General features: G+C 43.1%; 2 protein-coding genes across 2 annotated transcripts in view; one reads left to right on the forward strand and one right to left on the reverse strand.

Annotated features, from left to right (window-relative positions):
• The window catches only part of LOC143141005 (ubiquitin-conjugating enzyme E2 E2-like), a 52424-nt gene extending 40782 nt beyond the window's left edge, over positions 1-11642 (reverse strand). Inside the window, exons 1-3 of the mRNA XM_076302208.1 lie at positions 11492-11642; positions 8808-8999; positions 6132-6182 (exon numbers count right to left, since the gene is read on the reverse strand). Of these exons, the coding sequence (XP_076158323.1) occupies positions 6132-6182; positions 8808-8998 (242 nt within the window). The 5' untranslated portion in view covers position 8999; positions 11492-11642. The remainder of the gene's footprint in view (positions 1-6131; positions 6183-8807; positions 9000-11491) is intronic.
• A 1157-nt stretch (positions 11643-12799) lies between these two features.
• On the forward strand, positions 12800-22864 carry sf3a3 (splicing factor 3a, subunit 3). The gene is made up of 17 exons (XM_076302209.1): positions 12800-13016; positions 13376-13423; positions 13521-13573; positions 13718-13823; positions 13912-13984; positions 14972-15063; positions 15172-15254; positions 15772-15910; positions 16676-16744; positions 17171-17238; positions 17702-17809; positions 17919-17988; positions 19287-19451; positions 20026-20136; positions 20989-21079; positions 21385-21440; positions 22404-22864. The coding sequence occupies exons 1-17, from the start codon at positions 12921-12923 to the stop codon at positions 22479-22481; spliced, it is 1506 nt and encodes a 501-aa protein (XP_076158324.1). The 5' UTR covers positions 12800-12920; the 3' UTR covers positions 22482-22864.
• The last annotated feature ends 2995 nt before the right edge of the window (positions 22865-25859 follow it).

Here is a 25859-nt window from a genome sequence, read left to right on the forward strand (position 1 = left end):
AGAGAGAATGTGAGAAATAAAGAGAAGAAGACAGAAGAGTAAAGGGAAGAAAAGCAAGTGGAGAAAAACAAGAGAGGGAGAGGGAGGGAGAGGAGAGGAGAGGGAGAGCGGGAGGGAGGGAGAGAGGGAGATTGCTGCTGCCGCAAACAGAGCAGCTGGTGAGGCACTGCTGGATGCTTCCTAATAAACTCACCCTACCCCCGCTCTCTGATCAACACACACACACACACACACAGTCAATGCTCAACACACAGACGCACGCACATGCACACACACACAGCATACACAAGCACATATCACGAACACGCTCACGCTCACCTGTGTGTTGCTCGGGGGTGGGGGGAGGCTCTTCTATCAGTGCTATTATACTCTTGCTACATCAACTGTTGCAAACCTCCAAATAACCAGCATGACCACACACACACACACACACACACACACACACACACACACACACACACACACACACACACACACACACACACACACACACACACACACACACACACACACACACACACACACACACACACACACACACACACACACACACACACACACACACACAGAGAGAGTCTCTGCAGACAAGCTCATTGCTCTATTAAACAGCAGAGAACACTTCATAGGAGAGTTCCACTGACATTCAGGCACTGATAACACTGCACAAAAACAGATGAGACGAGATGAGAGAGGCAGTCTTGGGGAAGTGAAACTGACACACACACACACACAGACACACACACACACCTGTGAACAGATACGCACCTCTGAATCACACACACCAGTGCTTATAGACAGACAAGCACACAAATTCACACAAAACTCACACGCACGCGCGCACGCATGCACGAAAAAATAAAAATAATAAAAAGAGTAACAAAATCCATCTCAATCCTAGAATTCTTGCCGATCTTATCCAAAGTGCTTAACATCTCTCACCCCCCCCCCTCTCTCTCTCTCTCTCTCTCTCTCCCCCCCACTTTCACTGCTTCAAGGAGGAGAGTGCAAAGAGGCAAACACACATTTCTCACAGATTAATTCTGAAAGGCCCTCTGAAAAGGTGCCAGGCAGACAAACAATAAAACTCTTCTCTTCTCTTCTCTTCTCTTTTCTTTTCTCTCTCTGCTGCCTGTAACTGCTTTACTCTTGCCCACCCACCCCCTCACCCATGCGGTCAAGGATTGCCAACTTTGTCTGGCCAGCTTGCTAAACTCTGTTATTACAACACTATCATTGCTGGTTTTCCTCACAAACACTGAGTTGGCAGGTGGCCAGAGCCTGCCTGTGCAGTCAATAACAACAGCTCTGTGTGTGTGTGTGTGTGTGTGTGTGTGTGTGTGTGTGTGTGTGTGTGTGTGTGCCTGTGTGTGTGTGTGTGTGTGTGTGTGTGTGCCTGTGTGTGTGTGTGTGTGTGTGTGTGTGTGTGTGTGTGTTTTCAGGAGATGGTGAGAGACGATTTGCGATCACACTGCTGCTATGTTTGAGATCCCAAAGAGGAGGAGAATATAGCTCTAGCTCTGTTGCAGGTTAGGAGAGTGGCTTTGATAGAATGAACTTGGGCAAGAGCATAAACAGCTTGAAAGACACAACAAACAAAAGAATGTTGTGCTGTAAAAAGGATGGTGCCAGCATAGTCAAAGCACACACACACACACTCACTCTCTTCTCTCTTTATTCTCACTCTCTTCTCTCTCTTTATTCTCTCTCTCTCTTCTCTCTCTTTATTCTCCCTCTCTCTCTCAGGCCTGTCCCTGACTGCTGGGGAGAGGTAGTCCTCACTCCTCACCACTCTGTTTAAAAAGCACTTACAAGCGGAAGCGATGCATTAGCTCCCCCCAGGACTAAAAGGTCAGCTTTGCCTTTCTTCTGCCAAGACAAAAGAGTGGTGTGTGTGTGTATGTGTGTGTGTGTGTGCTTTAGTCAAAGAGGAGGCCAAGAAAGGAGGGAGGATCTATCAACAAAACCAAGGAAAGGGCGACAGTGTGGTCATTAGTCTGCTGTGTGTGTGTGTGGTACAGTGTGTGTGTGTGTGAGAGAACACACCATTCCACCGTGTAATGAGTCACTCTGAAAGAGGTTACCCACAAGGAGAAAGAGCTACGCCGTGCGATTTGGCCCATAAATCACCATGTAATATAAACCGCTCCGCTCTGCAGTGGACACTTAACGTTATTTCTCTAAATTCAGCTCTATGAGGAGGTCAGCCATCACTGCCACACATGTAAATTTATATCCAACCAAATGTACGCGCCGGTTAGTTAATTCAGCGGACGAGTGATCATTGCCGCTGGGAGTCGGGGGTGGATGGCTCCGTGCTTGAGGAGGTGTTTGACGTTGGGGCTTGCACTCCTCCTCCTCTTCCTCCTTCTCCTCCTCTTCGTCTTCCTGCCTGGCGTTCGTTTTTGTTTAGATTGTGATTGGAGCACCCTGGGGAGTCTCTCCGCTCAAGCAGAATGAACAGAGTGCCACATTTCACAAGGATTAAGGAGGACAGGGAGAGAGAGAGAGAGAAGGAGGGAGGGAGAGAGAAAGAAAGAAATGAGAGAGGAGGGAGGGAGGAACAGAAAAGTAAGAGATAGAGAAATAGAGAAAGAGAAAAAAAGAATGAAAGAGAGAAAGAAAGAAAATATGGAGGGTGGCCAATCCTCTCTGGAAATGCACATTGTTTCCCTCTGCCAAGGGAAGGATTTTTATCTAAACGGCAGCCGGTGGGCTCCTGAAAGGATATGGTAATTAAAATACATTCTGGGGGGGTAGTGGGGCCTCAGTTGTGCTACGGGATAATGCAATGTGTCTGGTGTGTGTGTGTGTGTGTGTATGTGTGTGTGTGTGTGGCTATTTACATCTCCTTCCAGTCCGCCTGTCACATCCAATTAATTATTCAGTGTCAGGGTGACAAAAATGATTAAATAAGCAAAAATATCTTGGCGTGCGTGGCACCAAATGTCAATGGTGTGCCCTGCCTTTTAGGAGACGCGGCCAATCATCCCTCAAATGAGATTCAGCACGCTGGACACATCTGAGGCGGACCCCCCTTCACGAGCTCTGACACTGCTTTAAACTCTTATCATAAGCCCGCTGAGGCCCAATAAAGACAACAAGGGGGTGCGGCTGAGTGTGTGTGTGTGTGTGTGTGTTTGAGAGAGAGACTGTGTGTGCACGTGAGAATGTGTGTGTACCGTAATTTCCCAACTATTAGTCGCAGTTTATACATTGATTTTGCAAAATTTCTTCAGCTATGGGGTTAATACACGGGGGCAGTTAATGTAGTATTAATATGGTTTCGTTTTTTAAACTTGCATAAATCACTGTCCTGCGGCTTATACACAGGAAATTACTGTATGCATGTGCGAGAAACAAAAGTGTGTTTATTTTTACATATGTGTTTATATATATTATATATTCTTCAGTCTCGCCTCAGTTCCCCTTTCCATTATACACAAGCCACCCCCCCCCCCATTTTTTTCTTTCCTCCTTTGTGCCTGTGAATCGGAACAAACCTTTTGGATCCAGACCAACCACCTAATGAGGTGCACCCCAGACCCCCCCCCCCCCCCCCCCCACACACACACACACACATCGCACCCACCCTGTTCCCTCACCTATCTGAACCGCTTCCCCTCAGCGCTCCAAAAATCCTCACACACACACACACACACACACGCTCCAAAAACATCCTCTCTCAGGCTGTCAGGCCAATTAGTGAAGCAGGACAGGGCCCAGCCCCAGCCCCAGTAGGGCTTTGATTCCGCCTGCCATTCGCCTCCTATGATTAAGGGCACCAAATTAGAAATCCAACACCGGCTTCTCTAGCCAAGACACAGGCACAAACAGAAGTTCTCACTCTCACGCACACGCATACACACACACACACACACACACACACACACACACGTTGCACTGATCTCCTTGTAAAACAATTTACAACACAATGATCTTTGATTAAGATTAAGACAATCATTCAAACCGCCTTTTTCCTCAGAAACAAAGGATCAAGTCACTCATCAAGTCAGGCATTTTAACTCCCACTCAAGATCAAGCGGTCAGCCTGTGCTGGGTGGCGAGGGTGAATGGGACGGGTGTGGGAGAAGGAGAGAATGCTGGCCGGTCAACGCGGATAATGTTGTTGTTCTGTCGGCTTTTCTCACAATCCACACAATCAAACCGAGCTTCTATTTAGACTCTTCCACTTTCGGTTAACGCCATTTCATCTCCCTTCTGTTCTGCATTTCTTCTTTAATGTTCCTCATTGTTGCCAGTCATTTTGGATAAAAGCGTCTATGTAATTTTGTTGACATTGTGCTGGTCTTAGATGAGCTCATGATGAGCAGCAGGTATTCTAAACGATTAGAATGCTCCTTCCTAATGGCAGCAGTAGCCTATGCATGGAGTGAATTAGGAGTGAGTTTGGAGTTTGAGAGCTTCAGTTTTCCACAGTGGAACAACCCCTTCTCTGCTGAGTCAACCGTCCGTCCGTAAATAGGTCAACGAGTACAGACATCTACCATGGTGTGTGTGTGTGTGTGTGTGTGTGTGTGTGTGTGTGTGTGTGTGTGTGTGTGAGACATCATGACTGACAGTCTACAAGACAATGCTGTTTCAGGGGAGACCTGTCATGTCATTCTTCGCAAACACAAACGCTGCCAGACCATGAAATTTCCTTTTGCACGCTGAAGTTGAGGACGCTTGGTGAAAGAGTGCAAAAGAAAAGAAATGCGTTTCCACAAAGAGTAGCCTGTACACTGGAGTGAAAAAATGACTGACGTGCTCTGATTCTGCCATGAGACGGTTTGGAAACACGGATCAGTCACTAAGAAATACTGTATGTTCCTTCACTCTTAAAATCAGAGTTGGGGATTGTTGATATTTGAGCTCAACTACCAATTTAATTAGTGTCCTTCGTGCAGCTGAAGCAACATGGTGACTGGCTCGACCAGTAATTGGCTTGACCAGTGATTGGCTTGACCAGTGACTGGCTTGGTCCAGGCTATTCTAATGTTTCTCATTTGTTGAGCCTACACAAAACAGACAGCTAGTGCACTGTGAGAAGCAATTAGCTGAATATAATGAAATGTTTTGGAGCTCGTATTGTGGATTTTCCCTTTAACTATTCCAATTCACTCTCCAGGAAACAGACATCTTCAATGTTAACGAGCACATCCTTACCACCCCCCCCCCTCTCTCTTTCTCTCTCTCCCTCTCTCTCTCCTTGAGGCTTTCTTCCCAATGACAACAAACAGCTGACTGGCTTTTTAAAGTCCTCAGTGGGAAAAACACACATAGGCTGTGTGTGATTGATGGCTGAGTAGTGTGACCTCCGTGTTCATGGTCAACTGCCTGTGTGTGCGTGCGTGTGTGTGTGTGTGGAAATAACCCCCTTGGACCGGTTCCACCACTCAACGCCCCTCTGCATTATGAAACCTCCCCTGGGAGACCGGTCCCTCCACCATGACATACACAAACACAAACACAAACGCACACGCACACGCGCACGCACACGCACACGCACACGCACACACATACACAAATGCATACAGGCATGTATATACACAGTCGCAGTCACAGACACATATAAAACACACGTACAAGCAAGACGTGCGCGCGCGCACACACACACACACACACACACACACACACACATACACACGCACACACACACACAAATCCATAGTATAACTGATGCCTAGACGAAACAATGTCAATCACACATGACAGGGCCATCATTTATCCTCTATATTCATAATGGGCAACACTGAACTGTTTTGCTTTAGAAAGGAGCAAAGACACACACACACATATATACACACACACACACACACACACACAAATCCATAGAAAGGAGAAACTATAAGGTTTCCGTCTCTGTGCAGAGAACCTGGGACCAACTCAGCTCACATGATGCCTTCCGCAAAAAACAAAACAGAAAAAGCCAAGGAATAATCTATTCCAGACACATCTGCCTCTACGCAAGGCTTTCAGGGGAAAGTGCAAAAAAAAAAAAACCACAACAACCTCCCGGCTCAGTGCGCAGCGCTGCAGCCAAGCAACAGATGCTATGGGCACGCAGAGCACACTCAACCGGGCGGTAAAAACCAAAACACAAATGAGCCGAAATGGCCGCCGCCTCCTACCTGCAGTTGGGGGGTGGGTCAAGAGTGATTTCCGCCAGCTCCTTCTGGATCCTGTGTAGTGAAAATAGAGCACAGAGCGGGTTTGGGCGGTTAATGAGCATGTTTCGGCTATGCACATCGCACCACATTCTTCTAGGAAAAGAGGAAAAATCAATAAGCACATACATACACACACACACACACACATAGGCTTACATGCATGTAAACACATACACACACTCAGACATAAACACACTGAGACACATAAACACACACACAAACACACACACACACACACACACACACACACACACACACACACACACAGTGAATAACATTATTCTCTGCCAGATGCCAGAATCTAAGACGTCTATTGAATACAAAACCCAACCTTGTCACAAATACAACAACAAAGTGAGAGGTGGTGGGGAGGGGGGGGCAGAATGAGTGAGTGAGTGAGTGAGTGAGTGAGTGTGTGTGTGTGTGTATGAGTGTGTGTGTGTGTGTGTCTGAGTGTGTGAATGTGTGTGTGAGTGTGCGTGTATGAGTGTGATTCCAGTTGTATGAGGAGTTTTTATACTGTAAAGGCAAAGACGAGGTCTCGGCTCGCCTGAAAATTACAGTCCTATTTTCTCGTGTGCTCGAGATAAAAATGGAACGCCCGGCGCATGCCGCCCGGAATCCCTGGGAGTGCTGAAACACAATCACAGCTCTCTGGTTTGAGAAATAAAATGGATTTTTTATTCGGCCGGGTTTTTATTCGGTCTCTGAGGGTCCTCCTGCGAAACAGCATTACCAGAAGAGAAGGGGCCACAATATAAACAGGCTGCTTGGCGTCTACAAGACCGATGAGAGCAAACGAGGTTCGATTTCACAACCACAATCTGCTCATTACATAACCGTGGCCATAAAACCAAACAGTCTCACTTTTTTTTCTTTCTTGTATAAAATATTACGACTTAACAAATATTGTGGGCTAGTTGGTTCATGTTGCAAGGGTGTATAATCTTACCACACATCTTGCCACAGCGTGCGCTCCCTCCAAGGAAGAAGCTTAGAACCAGAGGAGCATGTGGATCCGATTATTGACAGTTTACTTAGCTATGGCCACTTATTGATGATCTCGTACATCTGACAACAAGCTGCAGTTTACTTAGCTATGACCACTTATTGATGATCTCGTACATCTGACAACAAGCTGCTGCGCTGTTGGCTGTCAGATTTAGATTACACATAATCACAATGTTATGGGTAAGGTGTGGGGTGTGTGTGTGTCTGTGTGTCTGTGTGTGTGTGTGTGTGTGTGTGTGTGTGTGTGTGTGTGTGTGTGTGTGTGTGTGTGTATGGGGGGGGGGGGGTCAACACCTATCCATCATTTTAAAAAGGAATAAAGGTCTCTTGAAAGTAGCAGACTAGCATCACATTTTTTCTAATTTAGTGAGCAAAAAAGACAGTCCTTTCTTCAATTTCACAAGGCACTGACATCTCTTTCATTCAGATTCTCTCGATTATTAAACTCTCCCTTTCTCTATTAATCTTTTTTCTCTTCTTCTCTCTATCTCTTTGAGCTCTTCACAAAGAGCAAAGGGCACAAACATAAGGACAGCTCGACTGACCTGACTCCACCACAGGGACGCCGGGCAGTCGCTAAACAACAGAAGAAAGCAAAGCCCCCGCTGCACCTGTGCCGATATTAAACCTCTTAGCTTTACTGAAACTGCTGTCTCCTATGTCCTCCAGGTGGGTCGGTCGGGTTGGTGGTGGTGTGTGTGTGTGTGTGTGTGTGGGGGGTCTGGGGTACTGAAGGGAAGTGGGGGGTTGGGGGTTGTGAGAAGTAGAGAGAAAAAAGGGGACATATTTTGCAACGGCTGTGTAATAAAATTGCTATGGTTATGGAGTCGTTGTGGGCTTGACTGCATGCTGTGTAATTTGATCTGCGGTATTTTTCCTGAGGTGGCACATTTCCACCAGTGAGAGGCTAAGGGCTGTGCACACAGAAGGCACGGTGGTGTGTTGAAACAGCGAGGGAGTGAGAGAGAGAGAGAGAGAGAGAGAGAGAGAGAGAGAGAGAGAGAGATAGAGAGAGGGATGGCAAAAGATAGTGAGTACACTAGGGAGAGAGGGGCTAATTTACTGAGGCTTTCACCTTGCACATTTCAGAGCTAGAGTGGGAGGCTGCACGTGCGCTCTCTGATTTCTCCCCCACTTGACACCAAACCTTTAGATTTATGCCCTCTTGCACTGCGCATAGCTAAATCAGAGCAGTCACTGACTCCCCCACACACACACACACACACACACACACACACACCGTGGCATTCTACATAACTGCCGGCAAGAACTGGCTGGGTGGGGGGTGTGGGTGATTGGAGGGGGCAGAAGAGACAGACATCCCTCTCATACTCCTCATACTTCTTTGCCTTTGTGGACTCGTTCAAGAGCTAAGGTCAAAGACCTATGGAACTCAGCTGAGAGCCACACAGGCCGCACAGGCCTGTCTGACCAGACCCCACACACACTGACAGAAGACACGAACCAGCTGGTCTTTCTCCCCTGACAAGCCTAAGCCTCTCCCTTGGACCCCACTCAATGGGTTTGAAAGACCCTGTGATTCTAATTCCCCAACGCTCCGGGGCCGAGATTCCATGAAAGGGTTTTCCAGAGCGAACGAGAGGAGAGGGGAGCAGGCAGGCCTACCTCTTGGCACTGGTGGAGAGTTTGGCAGCGGTCTTGCTGGAGATCTTGGCCTCCTTCTTCTTGGGCTGGGTCTGATCGCGCTCCCTCTCGGGGGCCTGTTCGGCCGGAGCCGTCTCCCGCTGCTCGGCGTCCGAGCTGCCGCCGCTGGTGTTGGGACTGTCGTCCGGCCTCTGCTGTACCTCACTGGACATCCTGTTGGGGGCAAATGGGAGGAGGACGAAGAAGAAGAAGAAGAAGAAGAAGAAGAAGAAGAAGAAAAAGAAAAAGAAGAAGAAGAAGAAGAAGAAGAAGGAAAAAGAAAAGATGATGATTGAAAACAACAACAAGAAGATGGGAGGAGGACAAGAAGGAAAAGAGGAAGGAGAGAAAGAAAAAAGATGATTAAAACAACAAGAACAAGATGATGATGAAGAAAAAGATGATGACATTAGGATAAGAAGAAGAAGGAGGAGGAGGAAAGAACAGGAAGAAGAAGAGCAGAAGAAGAGCAGAACGAAGTAGCAGTAGAAGAAGATGAACCCAAAGAAGAAGAGAGAGAAAAGGGGGAAGTAAAGGGAGTGGAAGCAGAAGAGGAAGACAGTGAGAAATGAGAGCATGGGAGATAAAAAGGAGAAACATTGTGTGAGTGTGAGAGATAGGAGACAGACAGAGAATGACAGAAAAAAGAGACAGACAGATAAATAGAGAGAGAGAGAGAGAGAGAGATTATCTAATAGGAAGACTCCTTGGAATGGGTCACTTGCTATTATGCCTCTGTAGTGCTTCTTGACAAGACAACGTTCATGGAATTTTAAGCTGTAGTCACTCATAGTAGATGTTAGACCTCTTTACATAGACAGAACTCTGCAGACAGTGGGACATTTGTGATGAGATATTATTCCCTTCGAGGGCTTTTTAAAGGTCATAATCACAAGCCGGGTAACATTGCCTAAGAGAGTCTATCACGCACGACTCTGTCTATAATCAAGGCTCTCCTACAAGGTCGCACTGGGTGAAATTCAATTTCCCATCAAAGTCTTAAAAGCTTCAAGGTGACGAAGGTTCATTCATCCTCAAAGTGAAGTGGGAATGGCTAAGCCAGACAGCGGCAGACACCTGAACTATGAAGACAGAATGGGACAGCCCGGCTGTCCGCTGGCGCAAAGAAAGGTTGTGGGTTATAGGGCTACTTCACACTGTGAGGCTGGATAAGGCCATGGCTCAGGCGTCTGACCTGGAAAGCTCCTGCAGCCAAAGGACAGACATATCGCTGTGTAGACTTACACATGCACCCAATTACTACAAAGTATTTATTTAATGCATATTTGCTTCAATGACATCTGAGTTAATAGGCTTATACATCTGCTCTGCTCTCCACTAAGGGATGTTGTTTTATTCTTTAATTGGAACGCAGAGAGATCCAGGTAGCAAAAGATGCCTGACCCTGACTGATGTCAAAAGAATAACTTATTCTTTTCAAACCAGGGGTATGAGCCCCAACTTCCCAAACAATTCCCCAGGTGATCTGAGGAGTAAACAAAATTGACACAATAGGAAATGGTGTTTTCGAGAGAAACTGCAGTGAATGTGGAAGCACTGAAATTCAATTGTTGCCACTCGCCAGTCCATCCACTCAGGGATATTAAACAACAAATGGGATTACTTCAGTGATGCCTGGGCTGTGGGGGCACAATGAAATAGGTCAATTGATATATCGAATTAAAACTCTGACCTAATAAAGTCCCCTTGCTTCGTAATTGCTGTCTTTGGCTTCTAACCATATTTTGATGACCCAAAATAGATTAGTGAAATAGTTCAGGTTTTGGAGACTGTGAATAAATAAATGTGATAAATGTTTAAAACTAAAACAAAAAAGTATGCCTACAGTAAAATATAATAGTCATCAGCATAATGTGAACTCAATAGTAATTTGCATTATTCTAGTCTATTAAAATGTGCAGGTAAAATTGCACACATTCAAAATGCCCACCGGAGCCATAAAACCGCCATCTAACTGCATTAAACAGATGACATAGTCGATTCAGATTATTGCAGGTGATGGTTGCTTTTAGTCACAGAGAAAACTCAGATAGCTTAGCCTACTGTTAAACGTGAGACAACGCTCAAAGTATGAAATCATGGTTGTCTTGTTATAGAGATATTATGCGTAGGTTATCGAGTTCCTGTGCCAAATTGATTAGGTAATCCTGTTTATCATGTCATTTGGAAAGAAAGGGGAAGCGAGAAAAAAATCCCTCGATGTGAGCAGCACAGCTCTGTGCTCTCTGCTGTGTAAATATTTCGTCTCACTTGTCACGCGGAACTGTCAAAATACTCGCTGCCATGGAAGGTCAGCGAACGGAGCGGAGAAGCCCCGCGAATTGTGGCCGAGATAATTGAGGAGGCCCCGAATGTATTCTTCGGAGAACTCGCCTGTCGGTCGGGATTGTTTTCGCCGAGGCAGCCTCTGATCGCCAGAAAGGGTCTCGTAATCAACGGGTTCCCCTAGTACAGTGCCGTCAAAGCCCGTGTTAATGTCTAAAAAACAAGATGTTTCTGGTAGGAAGAGAGCGAAAACTGTCTCGGCACAAAAGACAAGAGAATACCCCACCACCCTGTCGAAGAAGCCCTATGGATCCATGGGGCATTTAGAGCTTACTTTAGGCTGGCTAAGACCCAAAACACCAAAAGACTGACGAGCTTACCTGTCAAGGGCCGCCGACAGCTAAATAAAATCTCTACGATCAACTCCGAAATATGTGCTCAGCTATGACTGCGGGTCCGCTCGCTTTCGCTCTTTCGTTGATATCTCCGAGCAATTCTGAGGCAACCGGACCGCCTCCGAGCGCGCTCTAAAGCACCATCTCCACGGGTGCGCGCACGAATCGTGTGTGTGTGTGTGTTTCAGCGACTGAAGTATGGGTGTGAAGAATAGGGGTAGGTCGCAGCTTGGTGCAGGCTAAATCAAAGTAAGCAGGCTATTGAGACAAAATGTGTCTAAGCATGAGCTATGTGTGAACAATTCTACTGTGTGAGTCAGCTGCTCTTTGGCTACGAGTGTTTAGAACTCTTACATTCAAACCTTCTCCAGCTCTTAAGAGCTGAAATTCTGTGCTGTCCATAACCCGATGACAACTACGACAATGTGAGCATCAATTCCCATTTTCCAATAAACCCTGCATTATCTCCCTTAGAAAATTGAGTCTTGCTTTAGGGTGACCTAGAGTGATATGCCTATTATGAAAATGTAACGAACGAAATGTAACGTGTCTCAGTCATACTTATTCACACTCAAACAGATATAGTTATTTCCCTTTCAACCTCAAAATGCATGACATTTATTTCTTCCAGAATTTTTAAAAAAGTGAAAAATGTCCTAAGTTTGGTGGCAGACCTGTTTATAAAGGGCAGCCTAAATCTATTGCATTTGATTTGTATTTAGGCCTGCAGGATATTGTCCACAAGAGGGTGTCAGCATTCCATATAACTGGTTATTAGATGGATGTTTGGGCAATGCAAGGTAATAATGTAGGCTAGTAGGGCTAGGCTACATCCTCACATTAGATCAAAAAGTAATGGTGTAAAATGTGTGTGCTCCTCATTCTCATTGCATGACAAAGGCCAATTTTTGGTCTATTTAATAAAATAGATTAGCCTATTCTGTTAGGCTACTTCCCCAATCTATCTGTTATATTTATATTTATATACTATAGATTTTTTAAATATATAATTTATATGATTTGTGTGTTTGATTTTAGGCTATTTGTTATACTCAGTCACGTAGGCGTTAGGCTACCTTCAGTGATTTTCTCATTAAACTGTAGCCTAAGTCTAGATTTGCAATGTTTTTATTATTTTCAAATATATAAGCTTATTCCAAATAATGGGCTATATTATCTGTTTTGGTGTCTAGCCTAATGTCAGCCTCCTGCACTTTCCTGCCAGTAATACACCCGGAACCATTTATTTCCAAGTTTCTGTTTCTTTCCCATTCAAAGTTTTACGGACCGACTTCCGCGTGTACTCACGCACGACCATCGTAGGCTACCGCGAATTCATTTATTTGGGTGGCCTGAGATCTTCTTGGGAAATACCAGTATTTATTAGTGTCCTGTGTCTTGTTTGACAGAAATCATGGAGACAATTTTAGAGCAGCAACGCAGATATCACGAGGAAAGGGAGAGGCTAATGGACACAAAAACAAAAGAGATGCTGCACAAGAAAACGACGGTATGCTAACTAGCTAATCTATTTAGCTATTTGCCTCCACATTAGGGCCGTAAACTTTACATTTCATTTTAATATATGTTATGCATCAGAAGGTTTAGCTGCATTGCTTTAGATGGGATGTACTGCTTTGACCTTGCCATACTTGTTTTTGCATTGTTGTTTTCATCATAGTGGTCATTGAAGTGCTTTATTAAAGTAACGTGAAGTCAGTTGATAAACACAAACTTACTTTGTTAGCCACCAAGCAATGTTGGTTGGAATTAATGTTTTTAGTTTACTAAGATGGCTTTGCTAAATGCTTTTTTGATGTGATGGAATAGTTATGCTGAAATACTCATCCAGTTACTTTTCCCCAACAGCTGCGAGATCAAATCAATTCTGATCACCGCACCAGAGCTATGTTGGATGTAAGTAAATTCTGATCTTCGTCACTTCCCTTTTTAAACCATTTTTATCAAAGTCCGCTGAAAATTTCCTAACGCTTGATATGTTCTATATGTTTAGAGATACATGGAAGTCGGTGGAAATCTAAGGGATTCTTACGAGGATAAAGATGGGTGAGTTGCCCATTTGGTTATATTGATCATTGCAAACTTTCTGACTGAATGCAGTAAATACTGTACTGATATAATTGAATACTGAGAATTCCTGTGACACACTGTCCTTAAACACGGTTTACTTGTTTACTTTCACCTGTTCAGGATGAGGAAGGATGAGCTGAACGCCATCTCTGGGCCTAATGAGTTTGCGGAATTCTACAATCGCCTGAAGCAGATCAAGGAGTTCCACCGCAAGCACCCCAATGAAGTGAGATTTTGACTGATTAGATCTATACTTGTTTAGTTGTCGTGTGTGCATATTTCTCATACATGCGTGTTGTGTTTGTTATTTTCAGATCTGCGTTCCTATGTCGGTGGAGTTTGACGAGTTAATGAAAGCAAGGGACAACCCCAGTGAGGAGGCTCAGAGTAAGATAACATACCTGAAATTTGTCTTTTTAAAATGAACCTGACATATAAGACAGGACAAAACAAAGAACAAGAGAGACAGGTGTATAAGGGGGATTCGTCCCAGGAGGAGGAGGGGGCTTTCCTGTTGGCTTTCCTTAGTGCTGCCTTGGCGTGTAGTGATGTCTGAGCCTGAAGAGAGTGGGCAATGATTTTAGAACATGTGTTCACAATGCTCTGGAGGTGTTTCTTATTTTTGATTGAGAGGGAGTGAAACCAGCATATAGATGAAAAGGTCCTTATACTTTCAATAAAGGAGGTGTAATGTTGAAAATCTCCCTGCTCACTCCAAAGGAGTGTATCTTCCTCAAGAAATACTGCCGCTGTTGACATTTTTTAAGAATCACCTCTGTGTTAGAGTCAAAACGCAGTTTGTCATTAATGACAGTGCTCAGGTATTTGTATTCATGTATAACTTCAACTGGTTCCCCATGGATTGTGGTTGCAGTCCTGCATCCTCCATGCTTGGTGAAGTCAATGAACATCTCCTTGGTCTTTGTGATATTTAGCTCCAAAAAGGAGCCATCCCACCATTCCACAAACTCACTAAGGACAGGCTATATACTGAAACTAAGTAGTTGAAGTGTGCAAGTAGGCGGTTTGAGACACAGTCTGTGAGAGAGGCCTCTTCAAAGTACCTTTTCCTACACCTGTGTCTGCCAAAGGCTCCAGGCCATGCCCTCAACAACATTTGCATTTATTCATTTGGCGGACGCGTTTATCCAAACTTACAGCAATAGAATAACATTTATTTTAAGCTATTACCATTTAGCATTTTAACATTGAAGCTAAAGAGCTGCAGTTGTAGCACTAGAATACAATTTAAGCTATAAACATTTACACATTTAAGCTATAGAGCTACAGTTGCAGCATTAGAATAAAATTTAAGCTTTAAGCAGTAGGCCTGTGTTTCTTCTGCATTCACTGACTGCTGTTTATTTTGTCCAGATCTTGTGGAGTTTACAGATGAGGAGGGTTATGGCCGTTACCTGGATCTTCACGATTGCTACCTGAAGTACATCAACCTGAAGAGTGCAGAGGTAGGCTTGTGGCATATTTCCTTACCTCAGGTTTGTTTTTTCATCCAGCATGCAGACCATTTAAGTTCAAACTGATGACTGATGTATCTCTCCCTCTCTGTCTGTCAGAAACTAGACTACCTCTCCTACCTGTCTTCATTCGATCAGTTGTTTGACATTTCCAAAGACAGGAAGAATGCAGAGTATAAAAGGTAAGAACAATAGCCTTGTGGAGATTGACATGTAAATTGACATGCTTTTCATGTTAAAAATCAAAGGTGGATTAAACCAGGAACAAGTGTAATGAACAAGTATTACCAAGCTATTAAGCAACAGGGCTGAAAAACTTTCACAGCAAATAAGTTTAATTCATAATCTAATCATGTCATACATTCATTCAGATGTATTTGTGTTTGTTGATTTACACAAACAAGTACTGATGGGCAAACAACATATTTCTATTTTACATCTACCAAAATTTTAGAGGAAATAAAGCAACTGTTTCTTCAAAAGGGAGTGCTACCACCACCCATGTACATGTACATTTGTAATAGAGTGGCTAAGGATCTGTCAGCATGCAGTAGCCTGAAATGTTAAGCAGGGCACTTAACCCTGAGTTGCTCTGGGGAGAATGGCCCTTGTAAGATAGTTGACATATGGAAGTTGCTTTGGAGAGAAGTGTGTGCTGAATGAATAAATGTTAATGTAAAAATGTCCTGATCTTATCAGGTATTTGGAGATGCTGATAGAGTACCTTCAGGACTACACTGACCGCGTGAAGCCCCTGCTGGACCAGAACGAGCTCTACGGCAAGATCCTGGTGGAGTTTGAGAAGAAGTGGGAGGCTGGAACGTTTCCTGGATGGCCGGTGAGTGTGTGAACGTGTCCTCAGGCTCCATCCACACGGTTCCTTTTTCGATTTAAGGCGTTGTTTCATTTTAAGTACGTTGTCCGCCCACGTATGCACGTCTGCAGGTTCTGAATCTTGTCTGCATGGGACACCTGTACAGAACCTGGAGTGTGGGTCACTTGATCGTTTGCACAAATCACATGACCATTCATGCAGTTGTCAGCAAGTAAAATGCTGAATTTAATTGACCTACCGATGCTACCAAATACAAAGTCTAGTAAAGTTTGTATTTCGGTCTACGTCTTGCATTCACCGCTGCCAGGCTAGTTGCGGAAGTTGAAGTCAGTTATGGAGAGTTAATAGACATCAAACAGGCGAAGTCCCATCAGGAAAGGAATATGGGTTTCTATGTCGTCGTTTTCAGATGTTTGTGGATTCGCTATCCACATGAAACGCAAAGCCAGAGTTTTCAAAATGGAATTTTGTGGATACGACCGTTTGCTAAATACCTGACTCTTTCTTGCTTTGGGTACAACTATTGTAAAAACACAGAATATGTCACCTTTAAGATTTCATTGTGAATGGGTCAGAGAGAGAGAGGATGTTTTAAACTGATGTACCTCATAGTATTTGACCTGTGAATATTATTGGATGTTATTTTTAGCTTCTTCTGGATAATCATTTAATGGGGATACTTCAGTCATTGGTAAGCACTGACTGCTGTTCATAGAGCTATGACCTTAAAGTGTCTGCGTGTGTGTATGTGTGTTCTCTGTCCAACAGAAAGAGACCAGCAGTGCTTTGACCCATGCTGGAGCTCATTTGGACTTGTCTGCCTTTTCCTCCTGGGAGGTAGGTTTACATTTGCAAGCGTTACATAATCTAACATGATAAAATGCAGAACGGCATGATGTTGGAAAACAGCTGAAAAGTAAGATGAAATGGTTAACAACACATTTTAAGTGTCTGGTTTAAAGAATTTCTGATATTGTTGCTTTATGCTTTATATGAGGATGACAGGGAATATTTATTTATTTTTTGTTCAAATGTTTCCAACCGTTCCATATCTTATATCTATAGAATCCTGCCTATGGAATGTTGCAGGAAATGCACTCTGGAATGCCCTCTTTGTAAAATGACGACAGTGCCACTGCTGTAGTCATTATTTTTCCATAGTCAGCACCTTGTGGAGCAAGATGAGCTCCACCATATGTTTAGTCCTGAGACCCGTCTGATCCTGTGGCGCCTGCCTCACTGTTTGACTCTCTGTCCCTGCAGGAGCTGGCCTCTCTGGGGTTGGACAGACTGAAGTCCGCCCTTATGGCCCTGGGCCTCAAGTGTGGAGGGTGAGTGTGCTTCTCCGTGTGATGGGGGAAATCCCCCTCTCCCTCTTCTTTACTCTTTTGGACATATTTTAATTATTTGAGCATTTCAATTAAGCATACTTATATAATTATATTATTATAATTATAGTATAATATTAAATATATTATAGACCATCAACAGCAGGGTTTTTAATATTGGAAATGGTCCCTCATGGACCCCCTTGAAAATGACATGGTTCATCTCAAATGGTTTATCCTATTAATAAATAGTTAAGTGTAAACATTCAGTTTAAAAAAAAAAAAAAATGTTTAAAGCTACACCCATAAATCAAATTTTGTACCAGAATCGCTGTGGTTTATTTTGGCTTTGACTGAATTTCTAATACTACGATCTCTTAGCTGTGATTCAATTTATAACTCTATCCTATATAAATCCTATCAAAACCATAATTCTATCCTATAATTCTGTTCTTTCTTTATGCAGTACTCTGGAGGAGAGAGCTCAGAGGCTGTTCAGCACCAAGGGCAAATCCATGGAATCTTTGGACCCCTCTCTTTTCGCTAAGCATCCCAAATCCAAAGGCCCCAAAAAGTAAGAACATTTCAAGTCTTTAATCTACAGAAATGCATTTTAACATTCCCAAAGAAGTGAACATATTGTATGATGCACATGTTGACCTTCTGGTTCTTACTGTTCACAGAGACACCGAGCGGAACAAAGAAATTGGCTTCCTCGAGGCCCAAATTTATGAATACGTGGAGATCCTTGGGGTGAGTTCATTTAAGGACCATTCATAGCAGGAACGATTACTGTAATGATATATCTGTCTATACGGGTCATACTGAATATCCATATTTATTCTGTTTTTCTTATAATATATTACTGTTAATACACTGCATATCATACATAAGGTTACTGTTAATACGCTGCACATATTTATAGTTAATTTATATTACTGTAAACAATTCCACCTTCTTAACTGTATGCTATTGTCTACACTGCACTATATATGTTATACTGTTTAGGCACCACCTGTCTATACTGTGTATATCACATTGCACTTTTCTGCTTTTTTGCACTTCTGGTTAGACGCAAACTGCATTTTGTTGTCTGTGTACTTGTACTCTGCACAATGACAATAACGTTTAATCTAATCGAACCTATAACTACAACGCTAAAAGCTTCCACACTGACCAACAATAAGAAAAGTCTCTCTTTGTGTTGATGAATGTGATGGCTAAAATTTGATTGATTCTGATTGGCTGTCAGCTTGTTATTGTTCTCAAAATCGTTCCGAAAGTGATCCCCAACGATATCATTCTTCATGTCATTATTGTTGTAGTTTATGTGTGGACGTCGTCATTCATATTAGCTAGAACGATACTTGTTTGCGGTTATCGTTATATTTTATGTGGTCCGCTGATAGAAAGAGCAATTTGTGGCCCTGAGTTACTGTACTGTAGGCTGGCACAAGTGCCATTCCTCAGCAGCAGATTTCAAATCAAATCAAAATGTATTTGTCACCCACAGCTATACAAAGCTGAAATGCTTAGTATTCTGGTTTAAATGGCTATGCAGTGTGTATATTAACTTAGATATAACTATACAAAACAAATGAAATACACAGCCTTTAGGGACAGCATTTTCTACTAAGTGGTACATGTTTCTTTTTGAATCAGGTAAATTGAAGTCATTGCAGGGTTAGTGTTTTGGTATTCTGCTGTGCCATTAGAACTGATCTAGAGCTGATATTTTTGATTGTATGTAATGGCGGAAAATAAGAATATGCTTGCAGCCCAAACATGTTTTGGTCAATATGAAATGGTAAACCCCATTCCATGCATCCCATGTTGTTTATAACAGGTGCATAAAACCAGTTGTGTTGCTGATGTTTACGGCCCTGATCTCTATGTGTGTATGTAATGTGTGTGATGTTTACGGCCATGATGTTTATGTGTGTATGTAATGTGTGTGATATTTACGGCCCTGATGTTTATGTGTGTATGTAATGTTTGTGATGTTTACGGCCCTGATGTTTATGTGTGTATGTAATGTTTGTGAACTACAGGAGCAGAGGCAACTGACTCACGAGAACGTTCAGAGGAAGCAGGCGCGTACGGGCGAGGAGCGTGACGAGGAGGACGAGGAGCAGCCCAGCGAGAGCGAGAGCGAAGACGAGGACAACGAGATCATCTACAACCCCAAGAACCTGCCCCTGGGCTGGGATGGCAAGGTAGGACTCCGCTCTCATGCTACTGGCGCTACAGTGACTGATTTTAAAATCAAAATCGGGGGCAGGGGGGTCACTAGGGGCTAGGGCCCAAGAGGCAGCATCTCATACCACACACAGGTCTAGTTTTGGGTCGGCCCTGAGGTCATTCCTCTCTCCCACTCCCATGTTCTGTCTACTCTCCACTATCCTATCCTGTCCTGTCCTATCAATAAAGGCTATATTAAAACCCCAATACATCTAATATGACAGGAGAGAAGTTTTAAGTCCTTAACAAAAGGCTTATTTCTTTGTTTGCCATGGAGGATTTCAGTTGTTGTGTGTCTTTCAGTAAATGAGTTGTATTTTTGGGGGCAGTGGGTGGTAGCGTAGTGGCTAAGGAGCTGGGCTAGCATCCAGTAGCCTGCAAAGTTGTGGGTTCATATCCTGGCTTCCACCGCTGTGCCCTTGAGCAAGGCACATAACCCTGAGATGCTCTAGGGAGAACGGCCCTTGTAATATGTAACGTAAGTCACTTTGGATAAATGTGTCTGAACAAAAATGAGAAATGTTTCTATCCCCTATCTCTGTGCTCCAGCCCATACCATACTGGCTCTACAAGCTCCACGGCCTGAACATCAACTACAATTGTGAGATCTGTGGAAACTACACATACCGCGGACCCAAGGCTTTCCAGAGGCACTTTGCAGTGAGTTCTACACTTATTTATGCCATCCGCTAGAAGATATCTGCAGTGACCAAACACAAATAGCCATCGGAAGTAAAAAAAAATAATAATAACACTTGATTTTTGATATTTTGCTGTCATGTGGAATTATGATATTTTTTGTTTTTAGATTTGTACCCAGATATAGATGTGCTGGAACTGATCAGGTCCTAATCTGCCTCAGATCCAAGAGGCCTGTGCCAAATCCAATCCAGGATTTAATCCAGCTTTAGCAGGGATTTCAATACTAGTTATGCTCAATATACTACTTATTATATGTGTCCAAGTGGGGTTATGCCCAGGATATCACCGCTCATAGAACCCCTTTTGTCCTAGCAGTAATTAATAACTTATTTCAATGGGACCCAGCATCTGACCCTAGGCAGATGGGTCAGGCCCTTGAGTCGTGGATCTGCTCGAGGTTTCTTCCTACATGTATCTCCAATTCTAGGGAGTTTTTCCTCGCCCCTGTTACTCATGGGTCTTCTCTGATTTTTTAACACTCTGTAAAGAGCCATGAGACATGTGCAATGTTTTGGCGCTCTATAAGTGGTATTAAATTGAAATTGAGTTGTGTAACGGTCAATATACTACTAATGATATCCATTGTGAGTGTAGACTTTAAACAAAGACAAACAAACAACAACAGCAAAAAACATGCCCCTTGTTAACAACGTGATAATTATGTTATTTGTTTTTGAGAGACCCCTTGTATGTATAGAAGACCTTCATTGCAGTGTGCAGCTTTGTGTTTCAAAATAAAAGCACCTGAATTTTGTCAGAGCCCTGTGGTATTGAGGTGTAACGCGTTCCCGTTGTGTCGTTTCCTCTCAGGAGTGGCGCCACGCCCACGGCATGCGTTGCCTTGGCATCCCCAACACGGCTCACTTCGCCAACGTCACCCAGATCGAAGACGCCGTCTCACGTGAGTATTCCACTATTGCATGCCCTCAGTCATTCCCTATTCATCTGAAGGTAGTCGTTAACGTTCCATGTACATTCCTGTTCTATCCTGCTTTATGTTGTTGACCGGCTGCTGTGGGAAGTCCCCAACCAACAGCACAAAGAATTTTACATCTTTTCCTGTTTATAGCTAAAATATAAAATGTAACATAAAGCCACTAAAACAAGCCCTTTTGGGTCCGTTTCTGTTACATGCTCTGTCAACATATGCTTTTATTTTTCTGTTGTGGTATTTGACTTTCTTGTCTTTGACAATGTTATTTACAGTCTGGTCCAAACTGAAGTCACAGAAGGCATCCGAGAGGTGGCAGCCTGATACAGAGGTAGGTGTAGCATCACTGCCTGGTAAATGGGCCGGTGGTAGCGTAGTGTCTAAGGAGCTGGGCTAGCATGCAGCAGCCTGAAAGTTGTGGGTTCAATACCCAGCTTCCACCGTTGTGTCCTTGAGCAAGGTACTTAACCCCAAGTTATAATTGACATGTGGAAGTCGCTTTGGATGAGAAGCGTCTGCTAAATGAATAGATGTAAATGTAAACGGCCGACCTGGGTTCCATCCCTGACTTAGCCTGGGTTTTCCCATGCTGCCTTACGCGCGCGATTTTATTCAAGCTGCTAGACAGCCTGGATTCTATGGACTTCGTTTTCACCTCAACGAAGGAACCTTTCACAGAACAGAGGGAGGGCAGCAAGACGATGACAACACACTGAAGCCGTTATGAGCTATGTACAGACGCATTTGATAGACATTCGTAGCGCCCAATAAACGGCTCTGGGCATTCGTAAACCACGTTTCAAATACGAGAAAATTAATGTCTAGTTCCCAGACCCCATCTCAACGTTAGCTAGGCTATCCCTGACTGCTGAACAACAACAAAATGTCACATTTATATAGCGTTCAGTAATGGAAGTAGAATTTGTCCACGTTTCTTAGGATTGAAGAGTGTTGGAGTGCAAATATTTGAGAATAGCAAGCCTGTTAAAACAACTTCTTGTGACTGTATTTGGTTAAATGTCAACTGATTTGAGTTGTGGTGCGACTGATTCCAGTGCCACATGGACTAGTCAAACCCAGGTCATTTCCCGGTCCCGCCCCATCTCTCTCTCCAGCTTGCTTCCTGTCACTCTCTCTAAAAAAGCCCCCAAGAAAACAAAAATGTCAATTGATTTGGATGGAGGAGTAAACAAGTCAGAAAATACTCAATACACATTGCAGTCTTGAGTTTGTCTGGCTTTCAGTAATGTCATGTAGAGCATAATCTCATAACCTGTTGGCTTCACTCTTGCAGGAGGAGTACGAGGACTCGAGCGGAAACGTGGTCAATAAGAAGACCTACGAGGATCTGAAGAGACAGGGTCTTCTGTAAAGGAGCCAGACCCGACGAAAGCACGGCAACCAGGAAAGATTCTTTTATGGAGGAAAAGGAGTAAAAGCCAGTTCAACATACATGCAGGGACAGGGTTATCTGTAAATGAAAGTGGACTAAACACAAAGCCACTTGTGGACATGCCTGTCCCCTCTCTGGAGCTGGTAGGGTCCTCTTACATTAGAACATCCATCCGGCATTCCCAACGCCATTTTTTTGACCACAAGTGGTTTTGTGTATCTTTTTAGGGATTTATTTTTATGTTGTTTTTATAGCTAGTGGTCATTCTATGCTATACCATTCCCTCTCTGTAGCGCCTGTAAGATGAGGATATGTTTATAACTGATGATTTGCTACATTTAATAAATTGTCTGTATTCTTCATCTTAATGTGGTTGTGTATATTTAATTCAGTCTGAATTTATTTTATGACTTGCTATACATGCTATGGTATAATTTCAGGATCATGCAATGAATATCCATGTCATAAACACACACACACACACACACACAAATATTAGAATAGTGATTTGGAGAGAAATGTATCACACTAACCTTGACAAACCATCATAGTATCACACTCTAAATGTATTTTAGTCACAGTCTTTGCCACTCTCCAATAATGGACCATTGTATTGAAAGTGAAGTTGATTTCAATAAGAATGAAATTGCAAAATATATCTCAGGGACGCTCTGTAAAGTTGTGTCCTTCCCCACATGTCTCATGTCTTCCCCTGTATCTTGTCCTTGCCAGTCTTCGATGGTGTGTTTTTGTTTCTTTTAATTGTCTAGGGATGCACCTCCCTGTAATTAAAAACCGAACGGCTAGCCAAGCACGCTCAAAGGGAAGAGAGCGAGCGGCACGGTCCACCATTGTTCCATCACGCCGCTTCGTGCTTTGTGGCATCACTGCAGTGACATCTGGTAAGACATACGATGAGGTAAAAAAGATTTAAGGTTTGAACAACCAACGGTCTCCTGGAGTTAGGCAGCCCAGGCTGTGAGAGAAGGACCAAGTGTTAGAGATTTAAGACTGAAGGCAGGGCTGAATGGTGTTAGCTTTATGAGGCTGTGTGTCAGTGCCAGAAACCTTTGTTCATTTGATTTCAGGGTGCATAGAAGATTGATACACTCCTGTGGGGATGTTTGAGTTATTTAAAATGTTTCTCTGATGACTTAAGTTGAGTGTGAACAGAATCTCTGCTTCCGTTCGCCTTTCATTAAAACACACTGGGGGTATGCCATCCAAATTGGAGTAGAATATGAAAAACAGTAACACTGATTTTAATTTAAATTGATTAGTCATTAAACTTTCTTTTGGCTGAAAGGACTTGATTAAGCACAGCAGGGCAGTTGCTATTAGCTTTGCCCACTCTCAAGTTCTTTGATGTGGGCGACCGTCCCAAGTGAATAGTGAGGTTTGCCTAATAGCCATGCTGTCTGGGTTGGGCTTCAGACTAAATGGTTTTCAGGGAAATGCTGACCAAACAACTGTGACCGTTAATTGCCCCAAGGTGTTCTGTCAAGTGTAGTACATCAACAATTGTCTTTTATGCACCAGTCCAATTATTTACATAACACACACACATAGAGAGAAGGGAATGTGAAGTAATATATTTGATTTTAGCACTATTTGTGTGTGGGTTAAGATTGTGTTAATTGCTTTAATCAACATTATTTGATATATTTTACTCTTTCACCTCTGGTACATTTATTTGAAGTGAAGTAATAATGACATTTAAATTCACAAAGTTATCTAATTATAATTGTATCGTTCATTTAATGTAAATTATGGATTTATTGCAGTGTGGATCTCTCTTCAAGTGAAGATGGTTGGATTTCTACTCAGTAAGAATCTCTAGTAGTTTGATCTCTCTGTAGCTTTTTCAATATATCAAATATTGATTATGACATGGTTTATGAAACAGATCCCCTGCCTCTTGTCTAACATCACCTGAATTGTTCACAGTTTTTCTCTCATTGGAAATGCTCACCAGTATACCAGTATACAGCAGCAAAGACTTCGAAGAGGTATTGTTTATCTCATAAATATACTTCAAATTGTGGATATAAGGCAGCATTTACAGTTTCTATCTATTTTTGGAAGTATAATACCTAAAAGGCTTTTGTTTTAGTAATGTGTCAGTGCTTATTTAGTACACTATCTTAGATACAAAGTCAAGTTTATATAGCACATTTCATACATAGAGGTCATTCAATGTGCTTTACATAAACAAAAGCAAACAGGAATAGCTAATAAAAGCACAGAAGGGCAATAGTCAAAAGAATAGTTTAAAAAGTAAAGAATAAAAAAGAAAACACAAGGTAATAGTACATAAAAGCAAAGGGCAATAGTTTTAAAGTGTTTAAAAAGTAATAATTAAAAGACTTAAAACAACATAGAATAATTACTCAGTAATAATGATACTTGTCAAACACCCAATGAACAGCAGCACGCTATGGAGATTCTTGAAGTAGGCCCAAGCTGCGCACGCACACACAGATTTCTTTTCAGGGCCAAAATGCCCAACCATAGGGCTCGATAATAGTTAACACTCCGTTATTCTCTCTGTAGCTGTAACTCTCAAGCCTCAAACACTCTGACTATGCCCATCTGTCTGTTCTGTTAGAATGACAACTACTTCACAGAATCCCCCTTTGCCCAACTAAGGACGGCTATAGTGCTACAAGGAACAATAGTACTCACCCGAAGAGTGCTCTGTGAACTGGGCAATGAGCAGTTAGCAGAAATCATCTGAGAACAGTTTGATCTTAAGCCTAGATTTAGATAGATAGATTCTTTATTGATCCCCAAGGGGAAATTCAAGGTTTGAAGATTTGAAACTGGCTACAGTTGGGGCAACTTTGATCTCATCTGAAAGTTGGTTCCAGAGCTGAACTGCATAGCAACTAATAGCTGCTTCACCATGTTTAGTTGTAGGTTTTACTAACAAGTATTTCTCCTGAGACCTGAGAGGTCTGGAAGTGTAGCCTATAAGTATAAACACAACAGCCAATCAAAACTTACCTCAACACTATTTTTCTGATCAGAAAAAATATCCTACAAAAGATCTGATCATGGCGCCCACAACTGTGCTCCCCTCCGCCATGACTGAAAAAAATCCACTGGTCAAGAGAACCACACCTCTGGAAGAGAACCTGGAACCCAGTAGAACCCAGGAGAACTCCGACATCATCAGGAGGACCACGTCTGCCAATACAAAGGAACTAAAGTCAAACAACAGCCCTGCAGAATCTTACACACGCAAGGAGACTTTGGGGTTGTCAGCAACAGTACACCCCACTAGTGCCAGCTTTAATGGAGGATTTGTATCTAAAATGCACAATCCAGGTAAAACAATCCTGTCTCAAGCTATAG

The sequence above is a fragment of the Alosa pseudoharengus genome, unplaced genomic scaffold (genome assembly GCF_046254945.1).
Source record: "Alosa pseudoharengus isolate Yale_2024_CS ecotype anadromous, Long Island Sound unplaced genomic scaffold, YU_APseudo_1.1 YU_APseudo_1.1_scf_23, whole genome shotgun sequence".
Classification (NCBI taxonomy): Eukaryota; Metazoa; Chordata; class Actinopteri; order Clupeiformes; family Clupeidae; genus Alosa; species Alosa pseudoharengus.